The 17026-nt window shown below is 34.2% G+C and overlaps 1 protein-coding gene across 3 annotated transcripts in view; it reads right to left on the bottom strand.

The window, feature by feature from the left end:
* The window catches only part of VPS54 (VPS54 subunit of GARP complex), a 94618-nt gene that overhangs the window by 29372 nt on the left and 48220 nt on the right, over positions 1-17026 (bottom strand). For all 3 annotated transcript variants that reach the window (XR_009506544.1, XM_059943224.1, XM_059943225.1), the window contains exons 8-12: positions 15330-15456; positions 14244-14351; positions 11853-11908; positions 8377-8473; positions 1670-2010 (exon numbers count right to left, since the gene is read on the bottom strand). Coding sequence is in view for 2 of the 3 variants with exons in the window: in XM_059943224.1 (XP_059799207.1) it covers positions 1670-2010; positions 8377-8473; positions 11853-11908; positions 14244-14351; positions 15330-15456 (729 nt within the window). In the remaining variant the exon portion in view is untranslated. The remainder of the gene's footprint in view (positions 1-1669; positions 2011-8376; positions 8474-11852; positions 11909-14243; positions 14352-15329; positions 15457-17026) is intronic.

Genomic DNA, 17026 nt, shown 5'->3' with positions numbered 1-17026 from the left:
ACAAATAAACTACTGCTGCATGCAACAACTTAGAAAAATATCACAAATATAATGTGGAATGAAAGAAATCAGAGACTAAAGAACATGATTCCATTTATGGTTCCATTTATATAAAGTTTAAAACCTGGAAAAACCAATAGTTTTAATGGTTTTTTGGGGGGGAAAGTGAAAGCATAGTGGCAAGGGGGGGCTTCTAGAGAGCTGGTAATGTTCTATCTCTTAACCTTGGTGATTACACCAGGGTGTTCATTTTGTTATAATAAATTGAGCTGAACACTTATAACTGGTCCATTTCCCTATATGTGCATCACATTCCAATTAAAAGATTAAAACAAAACAAAAAAGTAAGGAGAGTACCAGCCTTTATTCTCTCCTTCCTGCTGCTACAGATTGAAATGAGATGATAAAACCTAAGGCACAGAGGGAAGCTACACAATGAGATGGTAGAGCTACCTTCTCAGCTCTGGACCTCCTGCCTCTGAATTGTTACAGGAGAGAAACAAAATTCTATATTGTTTAAGCTACAGATGTTTTTACATCTCTTTTAACAGCAGTTTTAGACTGAACCCTAACTAATAAATGTGAAAATATAAGCCAGAACAGAGAAGAAAAAATTTTATTAATATGTAGTTCAGGGTTTGATTGATTGACTTATGGTGGGGAGGGGGAGGTATTATAGCTGACTTTACACTATAACTGCAACCTTTATAACCTCCTGGGCTATAAGCTGACTTACATCAAAATGAACAAAAGTACTGAGTTCTTATTATTCTTAATAATAACAGAATACAAACAATGCTCTTGGACCAGAAAGATTTTATTGGCTGTTTTATTTTTGTTCTTCCTATTCAGAACATTATTGGGACAACTGGTGAACTCTGAATGGGGTCTGTGCATTAGATGGTAATAATGCAGCAATGTTTTCTTGATTTTAATTGGTATACTGTAGTTATCTAAGAGAGTGTTATTGTATTCAGGAAATATACACTGAAGTATTTGGAACATCAAGTCTGCAACCTATTGTTAAATGACTGAGAAAAAATTTTAACATGAGAGACAAAGAAAGGAGAGACGAAAAGAGAGCGAGAAAGAGAGAGGAAGGGAGAAAGAGGGCAATGTGGTAAACCATTAACTGGGGAAGCAAGGTGAAGGATATATGAGAGTTTTTTGTACAATGCTGACAACTTTTCTGTAAATTTGAAATTATTTCAAAATAAGTTTAAAAAAGTAATATTTAAAAAGATAGTGCGACCCACTTGGAAATTCATGTCTGAAAAACTGAAAATTGTAAATCAAACAGATTTTCACTATATACAAAATACAAAGGCGACATAGTAAAAGAAAGAAACATAACCAAGGAAATACTGACCTGCCACTAATGACTTTAAGTAAGTCATCTGAACTCTCCAAATTGAGGGCATTTAATTAAATGGTTCCTTCCCAGCCTTAAAATTCTACAATTCTCAATTACTTCCAATGCTCACCTCCTTACCTTGCATATATTTTCAAAAAGATACATGTTTCAGAAAATTAATTTAATGTTGTTAAATTAAATTCCAAAAGACCAAAGTGTACACGGTTTTTCAATAAACTGAATAATCAATCTTATTGGAACCATTAATAAGATGACTCAAAATCTTGTTAACTTGGCAGCAGTCACCATACTCACATAATATCCACAGCTCCTGGAGTAACAGATGATGATGTCTGCTCTTTGCTGGATGAAGAATCAGTAGCACATTCTGGTTCGGATACCGAATCACTGCTGCAGGGCTCACTATTTGGAGATGCATTTCTTTGAGAGGTAGTGTCAATTGCTATAGGTGTTAATTCACTCTCACTGAATGCATCGCTTATAAACATGCCTTCATGGATTAAATAAGCCACCTCCGTGTCCAGTGAATTGTCTTTTGCGGCATTCTTCTGCTGCGGAATCTCCTCCAATTCTCTAGTCCTTTGGTTTTTGTCAAGAACTGAGAGAACAACACTGTGAATGATATTTAACGTTGCCTACAAGAAAACAGGATACATTTTTAAAGGATTTAAAATATTTTGTACCTAAAGGTTCCAAAAGTGAACTCTGTGTATGTACTTTTGAACATCTTACAAATGAGTCAAGGTCATGCATATCAGAATTTCTTTTATTACACAGTAAAGGTGACTTGTGAAAAAGAATTGCTCAAGAGAGATGGGTTCCCTAAAGCTTAGACATAGGGCTCCATTTACAAATTAATTTTGTAAATGGAAATCTCCCTAAAATATACTGCATATTTCTCTAACTTCTTAAATAGGTTACAGTAAACATAACTTGCCTGTCAGAGGATCATGTTCGTTGATTGATGTGCTTTCTTTTCTTTTTTGTTTTTTTTAAAGGGGGGTGTTTGGAACAGAGCAACCAGTATCCAATCATCCATTCAACAAATATTCACTGTTTTTTTTTTTTAATTAATTAATTAATTTGGCTGTGTTGGGTCTTCGTTGCTGTGCACGGGCTTTCTCTAGTTGCGGCGAGCGGGGGCTACTCTTTGTTGCGGTGCACGGGCTTCTCACTGCAGTGGCTTCTCTTGTTGAGGAGCACGGGCTCTAGGTGCACGGGCTTCAGTAGTTGTGGCATGCGGGCTCAGTAGTTGTGGCTCGTGGGCTCTAGAGCGCAGGCTCAGTAGTTGTGGAGCACGGGGTTAGTTGCTCCGCAACATGTGGGATCTTCCCAGACCAGGGATCAAACCCATGTCCCCTACACTGGCAGGCGGATTCTTAACCACTGCACCACCAGGGAAGTCCTGCTGTGCTTTCTTAAAAGGAAAAAACAATCCGTATTCCTTACCGTACCTACCCTTAAATCCATCTCTCTCTCCTCATCTTACACCTTTTTCTCACTCATTCACTGCTCTCCAGACATTCTGGTTCTCTTCCTATTCTTCTAAATTCCACTGTTCCCATCTCAGTTCCTTTGTTGTTTCCTCTGCCTGGAATGTTCTTCACCTTGATGTTTGCATACATGTTTCCTTCTCACCGCTCAGGTTCCTGCACAACTGTTACTTCCTCAAGAAGCCTCCGGGACGTCCCTGGTGGTCCAGTGGTTAAGACTCCGTGCTCCCGATGCAGGGGGCACGGGTTCGATCCCTGGTAGGGAAACTAAGATCCCTCATGCCGCACGGCAAAAAAAATAAAATAAATAAATAAATAAATAAAACTGAATCAAAAACAACAAAAAAAGAAGCCTCCTATGACTCCTTCCAGCAACCCTATCCCATTAACCAGTTTTCTTTAAATAACAGTTACCACTATCTTTTTATTTTTTTAATTCTAGGTCTCTTTCCACTACAATGTTAGCTCCATGAGATATTATATCCTACTGCCTAGAATATAAGTACTGGGCACATAGGAGGTACTTAATAAATACTGAAAGCTAGATGAATTAAGAGTAAATTTATGTAAGTCAGTGTCTTCATGGACTACTAAGAAACAGGGGCTGCATTCCTTCTTTAACATTCATGGTTGCATTCTTGTAATTTGTTGCCCCTTTCTCAAAACTCTTGATTTCTTTTTTAGGATCTACATGGTTCTAGGCAAGCAGACTCCAACTTTAAGTCTCCAAATATAGGATAAGGGTCTAAGCTAGTCCAATCAGCTAATGGAACCACTTGAGCTTAAAGCTAAAGAAGATACACAGAAGACAGACTGAGAGAAACACAGAGAAAGAAAACCAAGGCTTGATAACATCATCAACCTCTCTATCAAGCACCTAAAGGCTGACCTACCTATGGATATTTTTCAGTTATATGAACTAATAAAACCCCTTAATTGTTTAAAACACTCTGTATTTCCTGTTATTTGGAACTAAATGCACTCTAAGTGATACAATATTCCATACAGTATACGAGAGAGATTCTGAGCCTTCGAGTGTCTGTGGATACTGCATATTTTCTTTCTCCATTGATCAGTAACTCCTCTATTGTCACAAACTTGCTCCTTGTTACACTCCTCCATTGCTGCTTTTAATCCTCACTACTGTCTCGTCTTAATCTTGATGTGCTATCTCCCCCATCTTCATTTTGACTTTCTTCTTATCTCTTGATGATTTTCTTTCTTAAAAATTTTTTCAATAAAAAATGGTCATGGTCTTTGGACATGGTCTTTCTGTCCCCAACAACTATTCTATACCTCCCCCATAGGAATACAGCTATGCAAAACTCAGTCCACCTTCCAGCTTCAGGTGTTAGTCCTGCGTATCCCACACAGTATACTCCCAACCTCCTTGCCACAGGATTAGTTCAGAAGTGAGAAGAAAATCCAGACCCAAAGCAAGCAGTGCATAGCACTGTCCTGACCACAGTAACCTAAATCAGCCCAGTGGATTAAAACCAAGGACTTTGATAATTGAAGAAGAAAAAATCTTGTTCTAGGAAGTAGAGTATACAAATGTGGAGGACCTAAAACTGTTATATATAGCCATTTTGCTATAATTAGGTTGGTTACTTTGAAGGTGAAGCCAACAAAGAGGAGGTAGAAGTGAATTAAAACAGAGAAACTAAGCGAGAAAACCATGACCATGTCATAACTGAAGCCTATCCTCGTTTTGGACTATTTTAAATTCCCCAAGCCAATACATTTCTTTTATTGTTTAAATTAGCTTCATTTGAATACTTTGTCCCTTGTAACTGACAACATCTTAGCTAATACAATAAACTTTCCATATACAGTGTATCAGGTGTTCTCTTAGGGGTTCTTCTTCACTGTTTTCACCATACCTACAGTTTTAAAGGTTTGCTGATTATTTTTTTCCAAGACCAGAGCCATTCTTGTTTAAGAATGCCAGAAGATTTTACAATATATAGTAGATTCAACAGTAGATACGTGATTTATTTTCTGAACTTTCGTATTGCAGCAGTTACAGTCAAGTTCATGTTTAAAGACCAGAACCGCTAAAATAAACTTTTTCAGTCTTGAGAATAATGAATGAAATAATCTGGTAACCATATTGATAAGTCTTTAAAATGATAGTCCAGAATTATTTGTCCACGTAACAAATTGAAAACTTAAGAGTTAAAAATTTCTTAAAAAAAGAATGTAAGCTTGCATTTAAGGATTATTTTCTTTTTTAGCTATACAAATCATCTTAAACTATGGGATATAAACAATAAACAAGAATTCTAATAAAAATACAAAATACAATTAATGCCCAGAAATAAACCCATGCACAAATGGTCAATTAATCTACAACAAAGGGCAAAATACAGCAAGAATATACAATGGAGTAAAGACAGTCTCTTCAACAAGTGGTGCTGGGAAAACTGGATAGCTACATGTAAAAGAATGAAATGAGAACACTCTCTAACACCATATTAAAAAAAACCTCAAAATGGATTAAAGAACTAAATGTAAGACCAGATACTGTAAAACTCCTAGAGGAAAACATAGGCAGAACAGTCTTTGACATGTTGTAAATCACAGCAATATTTTTGGGGACCTGTCTCCTAGAGTAATGGAAATAAAAACAAAACTAAACAAATGGGACCTAATTAAACTTAAAAGTTTTTGCACAGCAAAGGAAACCATAAACAAAATGAAAAGACAACCTATGGACTGGGAGAAAATATTTACAAATGATGCAACTGACAAGGGATTAATTTCCAAAATATACAAACAGCTCACACAGGTCAATATCAAAAAAACCCAAACAACCCAATTAAAAAATGGGCAGAAGATCTAAATAGACGTTTCTCCAAAGAAGACATACAGATGGCCAACAGGCACCAGAAAAAATGCTCAATATCACTAATTATTAGAGAAATACAAACCAAAACCACAATGAGGTATCACTTTACACCAGTCAGGATGGCCATCATCAAAAAGTCTACAAATAGTAAATGCTGGAGAGAGTGTGGAGAAAAAGGTACCCTCCTACACTGTTGGTGGGAATGTAAATTGGTGCAGCCACTATGGAGAACAATATGGAAGTTCCTTAAAAAACTAAAAATAGAGTTACCATATAATCCAGCAGTCTCACTCCTGGGCATATATCCGGAGAAAACTCTAATTCGAAGAGATACATGCAACCCAATGTTCATAGGAGTACTATTTACAATAGCCAAGACATGAAAGCAACCTAAATGTCCATCGACAGATGAATGGATAAAGAAGATGTGGTACACATATACAATGGAATATTACTCAGCCATAAGAAAGAATGAAATAATGTCATTTGCAGCAACATGGAGGGACCTAGAGATTATCATACTAAGTGAAGTAAGCCAGAAAGAGAAAGACAAATACCACATACCACATGATATCACTTATATATAGAAATCTAAAAAAACTGATACAAATGAACTTATTTACAAAACAGAAATAGACTCACAGACATAGAAAACAAACTTATGGTTACCAAAAGGGAAAGAGCTGAGGGGGTGGTGGTGGTGCAGTGGTGGGGGGGGGGGGATAAATTAGGATTTTGGGGTTAGCAAATACAAACTACTATATATAAAATAGATAAACAGCGGTCCTACTGTATAGCACAGGGAACTATATTCAATGTCCTGTAATAAACTATAATGGAAAAGAATATGAAAAAGAATATATATATGTATAACTGAATCACTTTGCTGTATATCAGAAACTAACACAACATTATAAATCAACTATAGTTCAATTAAAAAAATGTAATACCTCTTTTTGTAGAAAACTTAAGAAAAACAGAAAAGAATGAATCACAAATTTAAACTATACATAATACTAGCACCTAAAGATAACCACTAAAAAGACAAGCTGTCTCTTTGGTCTATGGAGATGAAGAGGTTAAAAAAATCTTTCTAACACAGCTAAGAGCAGACTATATATTTAAGTAGGTCTCTGTCTTGCTTTTTAACTTAATGTTATAATGTATGCATCTTCTGCAATCATTAAAAATCCTTGCCTGCATGATATTCCATGATAGTGAATATACCAGGCATAACTTATTTTACCATTCCTCTATTGTTAGACATCATGGTTCTTTCCAACTTGTAGTTATTTAAAAATTCTTCATTAAAAATGAACAGCTGTAATTAACATTATTTTTCAGCGAAATCATGCCCTCAAGGAACCACAAACTTTTTCAAAGAAAAAAGTACTATATTTAAAGATTAAACATCATCTTCAAAGATGTTTTACAACAGTATTAGTTTAAGTGGCCTAAATGTGAAAATAAGAAGCTACAATTAGGACAAATCACTGTTCCCATATTGTACATACATCAAATAATAATTTGGCTTAGTTTAACTGATATAGAACCTAAAAGTAAGATAGCTACTTAAAAATTACTGGCAAAAAGTTGGCCAGTTCTAACTATGCAATGTAGGAGTTCTATATATCCAGAAATGTGTGTGATAAGGTCATGGTAGGAAAATAAGAAAAAGTGAAAACAAGGCCTCGTTACTGTGCAATCCACAGATAAAGGTTTGCTATCTATCTCTATCAATGGATAGGATCAACATTTGGTAGGAGTCTGAATTAAGTATAGTGAATCACATTTTATAAAACTTTTCTCACTCTGACTGGAAAGCTTATGTATGTGACTTAGAGCATGTCAAAGTCAATAAGGAAGTCATATCATAGATAAGTACCAAAGTCTCCCAGATCATTTTTAACATGAAACTCAGGAGATGCCAGGGATGTTAACTAGGACAGAAATACAATATTGACACCTGATAATTCAAAGAATATCACATTTCACAAACAGCCTGTTATAACAGTAATTCCTAATGACTGTCTCATTAAAACACAGTTATGACATGTTGGTAATCCCAACCAACATGTATTAGAGTCTGTGACGTTTTTTCTTCTGAAAAATGCTGTGTGGCATGTGTTCTTTTCCTTATAATGACTGGATTAAAATTAAGTTGTTTGACCAAAAGGACAAAGTAATTAAATGCAATGCATGATACATGAATGGATTCTGGATTGAAAAATGAAAAAAAACTCTGCAATAAAGAACATTAGTAGAGCAATTTAAATATGAACCATATGTTAAAAAATACCATTATATCAACATTAAATTCCTAGAAAAATTAAGTGGTTTGGGATAGATTTTTGAGTGTTTCACAATATTGTAATTCTAGATAATCTACAGAGATTCAAGCATCACAAAATCACAAAAGGAAATATTATTGTATAATATTTAATGCCAAGTAAACATCATATTTCTTTTAAAATAAAACATATCGTCCAAAATTATAAAAAGGTACCGAAATACTCTGAATCACTTCAAATCTAATTTAAAACCCTTTAGAAAAATTTCAGAAACAAAGAAATTTTGTTTTATTCTAATTTTCATATCTAGAAAGATGACTTAACTTTAGGGATATTCTGGACAAACTGATAATCACATAAGCTTACCTTAACTCTCTGTAGGAAAATTGTAAACTTAGAGAAAATATCCTTTAGCAGATCAAACCACTGAAGAAAATTCAACATTCTCATCTGATCTGCAAGCCTAGAAAAAAAAATTCAAACAAAAATAATGACTGTCTTCAGGCCAACATGGTATTATCTACAAATTGGAGGAAACTACACTAAATACTAGCAACAAGAGAATAATAAAACGCAATTTAATCTAGATACCTAGCTAAAACTGTAAAATTGAGATGAAGATGTCAATTACTAAGCAACCTCTCCTTGTTTAAACATCTCTAAGACTAGTCAAGTACACTGACTTATGAATCTTATCATGTAGTAATTCCATGTGAACATGCTTCGTGACCATTTGATGAAAAAGCATAGAAAAATAAACTAATTTTGGTTAAATATGGAAAAGATATATTCTGGAATAAAAATAGAAACATAACATCTCCCTTAATAAACGAGCCTCTTCAATAAGTGGTGCTGGGAAAACTGGCAGCTACATGTAAAAGAATGAAATTAGAACACTCCCTAACACCATACACAAAAATAAACTCAAAATGGATTAAAGACCTAAATGTAAGGCCAGACACTATCAAACTCTTAGAGGAAAACATAGGAAGAACACTCTATGACATAAATCACAGCAAGATCCTTTTTGACCCACCTCCTAGAGAAATGGAAATAAAAACAAAAATAAACAAATGGGACCTAATGAAACTTAAAAGCTTTTGCACAGCAAAGGAAACCATAAACAAGATGAAAAGACAACCCTCAGAATGGGAGAAAGTATCGGCAAATGAAGCAACTGACAAAGGATTAATCTCCAAAATTTACAAGCAGCTCATGCAGCTCAATATCAAAAAAACAAACAACCCAATCCAAAAATGGGCAGAAGACCTAAAGAGACATTTCTCCAAAGAAGATATACAGATTGCCAACAAATACATGAAAGAATGCTCAACCTCATTAATTAGAGAAATGCAAATCAAAACTACAATGTGATACCATCTCACACCGGTCAGAATGGCCATCATCAAAAAATCTACAAACAAACGTATGGACACCGAGGGGGGAAAACTGCGGTGGGGTGGGGATGGTGGTGTGCTGAATTGGGCGATTGGGATTGACGTGTATACAGTGATGTGTATAAAATTTGATGACTGATTAAGAAAAAAAAAAAGAAGGAAAAAATCTACAAACAATAAATGCTGGACAGGGTGTGGAGAAAAGGGAACCCTCATACACTGTTGGTGGGAATGTAAATTGATACAGCCACTATGGAGAACAGTATGGAGGTTCCTTAAAAATCTAAAAATAGAACTACCATATGACCCAGCAATCCCACTACTGGGCATATACCCTGAGAAAACCATAATTCAAAAAGAGTCATGTACCACAATGTTCCTTGCAGCTCTATTTACAATAGCCAGGACATGGAGGCAATCTAAGTGTCCATCGACAGATGAATGGATAAAGAAGATGTGGCACATATATACAATGGAATATTACTTAGCCATAAAAAGAAACGAAGTTGAGTTATTTGTAGTGAGGTGAATGGACCTAGAGTCTGTCATACAGAGTGAAGTCAGAAAGAGAAAAACAAATACCGTATGCTAACACATATATATGGAATCTAAAAAAAAAAAAAATGGTCATGAAGAACCAAGGGGCAAGACAGGAATAAAGACGCAGACCTACTAGAGAATGGACTTGAGGACACGGGGAGGGGGAAGGGTAAGCTGGGACAAAGTGAGAGAGTGGCATGGACATATATACACTACCAAATGTAAAATAGATAGCTAGTGGGAAGCAGTTGCATAGCACAGGGAGATCAGCTCGGTGCTTTGTGACCAGCTAGAAGGGTGGGAGAGGGAGGGTGGGAGGGAGGGAGATGCAAGAGGGAAGAGATACGGGGATATATGTATATGTATAACTGATTCACTTTGTTATAAAGCAGAAACTAACACACCATTATAAAGCAATTATACTCCAATAAAAATGTTAAAAAAAATAAAAATAAAAATAGAAACATAACATCTCCCCTAATAAACTTAATAACCTACTGTTCTAACTACAAACTAAAAAGTACTCTTCCATATATGAAGGATCATGTGGCATGGTGGCTAAGAGCATGGGCTCTTAAGCCACAATGCCTTGGTTCAAGTTCCAGCCCTGCCACTTACTAGTTGTGTGACTCTCGACAAATGACTTAACTCCTCCATGATCTAATTTTCTCATTTTAAATGGGTAGAACCTACCTTATATGGTAGCTGTAAATATAAACTGAGTTAATACGAAGTACTCAGAACAATGCACAGTGCTATGTAAGTATTAGCCAATATTATATTAGCTACATATATATTATATATATACTAAATATTACAATACATAATAGTACAGCCAATATTTTTATAACTGACATCAATCAACTTTAAGATTAAAAATTAATAAAAAATAGAATTCCATAAAGATATTTTAGAGTACTACAATGACTTATTACTCCAAATTTTTAATTAATGCTGCTACACCTAGGACTTTATTCTCAAAAGATACTCCTATACACTTGCGATATAGGATGTTCTCTAAGTTGAGAAAATTCCCTAGGGAAGAAAAATATTAAAAATAACTGACTCTCCATGTATATAGGGCTTTTAGCAAAGGTCCAGTAACTTAATTTTTCCAACTACTAGTGATCCCTGCCTTATTAGGATTGCTTCAACTAATTCTGAAACTGAGCTTTCACTAGGTAATAGTGTGGAAATTAAAACTCCACAATCCTCATTCTATGAGTTTGGCCCAGAGAAGTTTTACAGTTGTCCATATTACTATTCGTATCTTAGACCAGTTAATAAAGTTTAGATACCTATATGAACAAGAAATTCATAGTCATAAAATATTTATCACTATTCTCCTTAAAATAAGAATAGTTATTTCAAGGGGAAAACAAAAAATTACAGACATGGACAATTCAAAATCATGTACTCAAACTTCTCAAAGCTAACTGGGTTTTAATTATATAGCTAAATAATTTAAATTTAACAGTGCTATTCCTCTTCAATTTCCACCCTCCATATGACGTTGTATCCTCTCCACCCTCTCTCTGCCCTGGGAGGCTGACCTGCTGGGCTTGGCCAGTGAGGAGCCCTTACAAAAGACTGAAAGGAGGAAAGGTGTTAATAGTCCGTCTCCATCCCTGAGGGGTTACCTCAGGATGACTGCCTCCCTCCACTGAAGACCACTTCAAACTACTACAAGACTTTTTTTTTTCAGCTACTTACATCTTCTTCTCCTTCTGAATTCCATTAACTGCTCCCTTTCTTTGTCCCTTAAAGGTACTACACTATCACTTGTGATTTTCCTACACTCTGCCCACACTTTAGCAAATAATTCCTGAACTAAATCCTCCTTAGATTATTCTAATGCGTTATCTTTTCCCTGACTGGTAACCCCAACTTAATATTTATACTTACTTCAAAACAACATCTGTGTCTATGTCTTCTATTTGTGAAACTTTATTAATCACACACTGCAAAATTTAAGAAAAAAAATTTGATTAACGTCTTTAGAACTGTAAGTACTACATGTTAATTTGTATATTAATAAGGGCCTCAATGACTATAATTATTTGACCAAACTTCTCCTGTCTCTTACACCTCAAGGTGTTTAAAAAACTGCAGCATTACCTTTACCCTATTAAATAATTATTCCAGGGTATGCTTGAACTGTATTAATCACAATTTCCTACTATTTAAAACTGTTCACACACAAATACACACACAACACACACAAACACATACACACACACACGCAAAACCCCCATAGAACTATAATACTTAGGACATGGTATAAGCCCCATACTAAAATTCCAAAAGAAATTCATTTTGGAGGTCACACTTCCTTGCAACACGTGCAACAGTTTAAGGTTTTAAAAAATAAATGCTCAGACTTTAGAAGTCTAGGAATTAAAACAGCAGTTTTTAAAAACTGTTTAAAAGTATAATATACATACAGAAAACTGTACAAATTATGTTTATAGCTCAATATTTTTTTTACAAATGGAGTGCACCTATTTAACCAGAACTCAGATTATGAAATTGAATATTACCAGTAAGCCCCTCCTGCTCCCCTCCTGGTCACTACTTCCTCCCAAAAGACATTACTATCCTGATTTCTAACACCACAGATTAATTTTGCCCGTGTTTGAATTTTACGTAAGTGGAATCATACAGTGTGTACTCTTCCGTGTCTGGTTTCTTTGGCTCCACCTTATGTATGTGAATATCCATGTTGTTCCATGTAGTTTATTCATTCTCATTGCTGTATAGTATTCAATGATGTAAATATGCTATAATTCTATTTATCTTTTTTACTGATGATAAAATTTCAGTTTTTCCGGTTTTTTTATTACAAATATGCTGCCATGGAATGCTTGTGCTGTCTTTGGTGAGCCTAGGTATGAATTTCTGTTGGGTAAACTACCTAGAAGTAGAATAGCTAAGCTATAATATACATGTATATTTAGTGCTAGTTATCAACAATTTTTGGAAGTGGTAGTGATAATTTTAAAATATGGTGTTTTAGTCAGTGTTTGAAAGAGGTAAAAGATGGGGTGATTGTAACCTTTTTCTTGCTTGTTTTATTTAAACATTAAAAACTATGAAATGTACATTCAACCTAATGATGATGATCAATTAAGCCTAAGAAATTCATTCAAAATTGTTCTTTTTCATATACAGAAAAACTAAAGTTCAGAGAATGAGATTTATCTGAATAGAAAAAGTCAAAACAAAAATCAGGGAAGTGTATACATATAGCTGATTTACTTTGTTGTACAGCGGAAACTAACACAACATTGTAAAGCAATTGTCCTCCAATAAAGATGTAAAAAAAAAAAAACTGCTTATGGAAAAAAATTGTATCTCATGAAATATAGCAGCAACTTGAATTTCACATCTTTAAAACTGAAATAACCTTAAAATGTATATATCTACTTTCTAATGAGTAGATGACAAACACTGAAACTTTGATAGCATTGTAGGTGGTAAGCTTTTTCTTTTAATTTCTAAAAGTAATGCAGATGTAAAATGTCTGACAATTCCACTTTATCACTTTATGCCAATTGTCTTGTAATAAATACCAATTAGCTTGGGAAAAAAATCAGGGAAGACTAAAAAAAAAATAGATTTTAGTTTACAATTATAATTTCTTAGAGATCAGAGTAAGAAGAAACACTGGTGAAAGTATATACTATTGGTAAAATCTTTTTAGAAAAAAAGCAATTCAGCTCTATGTATCAAACAATTTAAAAATACTTTTCACTCTCTGACCAATGGTTCCACTTCAGGAAACAGTTATAAGAAAAATAGTCTTAAATATGAGAAACCAAACAAACAAGACTTTATACCAAAGCATACCAAAGATGTTTGTCACAGTGCTCTTTATAGTACCGAAATGAAAATGACCTAAATATTTAACACAGAGGAAAGGTTAAACAGGTTTAACTAACATAATGTTGATGGAATTTTATACAACCATTAAAAGTGATATTTCTGAAGGCTTATGAGCAAATACTTATGTTATGATTCAAACGGAAATATATATACAATTCAAAATTATATATACAGTATGAGAGCACCAATGAAAAACACCAGTAACAACTTATGCTTAGAAATATTCTTAAAGTGATAATCTTTTTGACTGGTACGGCTATGTTTTTCTTTCTTCTATTTTTCTATATTTAAAATTTTTTAATAAATGAGAAAATATTACTATGATACTGCATGTATTATTACAGGATCATGTAAAAATAAACTTCACAAAGATTCTAGACCAAAATGTACCAAATAAAAAAGTATAATTACCTGTTTAATGATATTCTTTGCTGTAATAATCATTTCTTCACTATATATTTCTAAAAAGTTAAGTTTTCTTTGTTTTAAAAGTCCAAATACAAGAGATACTAGTCTTTCCTGTGAAAATAAAAGAAGGGTATACAATGTCAAAATTCAAATACAAAATAATCTCACTTAGAGGTAAAAATAATCAACGTCAAGGGTTTTATTGTTTGACCCTCAAATCTCTATCCTCCTTATGGTATTTTCTAAAAGCCTTAAAAACCCCTTTCCATAGCAATCTTGTCATCAGATTTTTGGAGTCATTATTCTAAAACAGGTAAATCCTAACCTACTATAGTGGATCAAATGAAGCTGGTTTGGGGACAAAACAATATGAGTATATTTTGGTCTACTTTCAGTAAGTAGCTAGAAAGTATTCTTCTCAAACCCTGATGACCAATAAATACTCTATGAGCCTGGTGCTTTCTAATTAGTGGTCTAGAAGACTGGAATGATGACCTGGATTATATGTGGAGCATTAACTGCTAACATTTACAAAAATCTCTTTAACTACTTAGGCTGCTATCAGGGCTTTTTGGATTCTTTACAAGTTCTTGGCAATAATCAGCATTGAGAAGTTACAAGATAAGTTACCAAATATGATATATTTGTATATGCATATGCATAAAACATGTTCATAATAGGTGCTCAGTGAATGTTGACTGACTGATAAGTTACCATATAATAATGATCACTTTTTATAAAAGACACACTCCAATACATGCATATACATGGATATAAGTTAATTCATCCTATATCTACATCCTATATCTATATTTGGAACTTGGGTAGTAAGCCATATAAAGACTTCATTTTAACTCCCATTTCTAATTAAGCTATAAAATTATTTATTCTCTAATTTCACAGGATAATAAACAATTATGTGCTTCCTAGAGTCACACAGTTAGTGAAAGATTTCATAGGTATCACAGGCTTGATATTGAAGATAATTTTGCTCACTATAACTTGAGGAGAATGTGTTCTAAACTAAGGCTGTTAGGAAATAACACTAAGCAATGACATCAATTTCATTCTATAGTTCAAAAGACATACCTCTTCTAAAATTTGACAGTCATCTTCCAATGGTCTATTTAAGTCACTGTGAGAATAAGTAGAAAATTCTGCAATCATCATTTTATCTATCAGTTTTTCTAATTCACAAAGCTGTGATCCCAAATGCCTACAAAGGAAAAGGGAAATGTTACCTACATTTATTAAAAACCCAGATTTACTCCACGATCAAGGGAACCCGTCAGCAAAACTTTTCTAGCTGACAGTACTTGTGCAACAAGGTGATGTTTTAGTAAAATGGAGTCTTTTAACTTAACAAAAATAACTGTGACAGTTTCACGTCATCTCCCAAATTCTATTTTTCTCTGTATATCTTTAACCTCCAAACAGTTAAATATACTATAGGAAACTTGGTTCTAGAAAACTTCATGACTGCTTTTTAGTCTGCTTTTCACAGACAAAATATTCAGATATTCTAAGTCCTTTCCTCATTAACCACTTACTGAATATAAATGTCAGTAGCTCCCCAGCCATTCATGTATGCAATAAATACAAGCGCTTAGCATGCACCAGGCCCTGTTCTGGGTACCTATAAATATCTGAAGGACTATAGCAGAGACTGACTCAGCTCAACCTCTGTCAGGATCAGTTTGAGTTACTGTGCAATATCCCTCAGGCCATTAAAGTCATTAGAACACACGAGTGAAGATCTAAAGTCACTGAGCTATCTGAGCTATAATCTATCCATGGAACTTCTTCTCATGAAGCATGATGTTTCTTTTTAGTCCACCTCTTCAGCACCTGCAGATCCTGGCTAGGGTGAAAGTGAGCAGGACTCTAACTTTGGCAGAGTTGTGGGGGTGGTGAGGGCAAGTATTACTAAAGAGATTTGGAAACTTTTCCTTAGAAAAAGCAAGTACTGTCCAAGTGACAAGAATGGTCCCAGGTAGTTAATCCCTGCTCTGAAGGGCACTAAGGATGAATACCGTCATATCCAAAGGGATTTTTGCCACACAATCTAATAGTTTCATAAAAACAATGGGTTGAAGAAACCTAGGTAATCTAGTTGGTCCAAGGCATTTCAAAAATTAAGTGAAATTTATCTTAAGTGTAAACATTTATAATTAATTATAAAAACATTTTAAAAGTTTATGCTACATTTACTTGAAAAACAAGCCCTTAATGTTAGCAACTGTCTTTACTATGACCAGATATAGCACATTGAAAAAAATTAAAGCATGTGACCTTTTAGACAGATCCGTTGTTCTTCCTTATGAACAACAACAATATGGTAAGTAGTGCAGTGATACTTTTAGAAAAAATCTGATAAGTGAAATAACATAAATTTGCTTTTTGCAATATGAAAATTATATTTCTCACAGCTAATTAGAAGTCTAATAAGGTTCTCATAAATGGTGACAACATCTCACAATAAACTAATTTATAACATATCCACTCTTACAAACTGAAACACTGCCATAAAAGGAATTTGGCAGTGTCTTGCGAAATTACATAGGCAATTAGCCTTTGACCTAGGAATCTCACTTCTCAGAATCCATCTCAAAGATACACTGGTAAATGACAAAAGAACATACATTCATTGCAGCACTGTTGGTAATTGCAAAGGAATGGAAACAACCCAAATGCTGACCAATAGAAGACTAGTTAAATATATCATAACAGACCCTATACACTTTTAAAAGAATCGAGGAATACCAATTAATATACTATATACTGCT

Source organism: Balaenoptera ricei, chromosome 13, assembly GCF_028023285.1.
Source record: "Balaenoptera ricei isolate mBalRic1 chromosome 13, mBalRic1.hap2, whole genome shotgun sequence".
NCBI lineage: Eukaryota > Metazoa > Chordata > Mammalia > Artiodactyla > Balaenopteridae > Balaenoptera > Balaenoptera ricei.
This window is presented reverse-complemented; position numbering and strand designations above follow the sequence as displayed.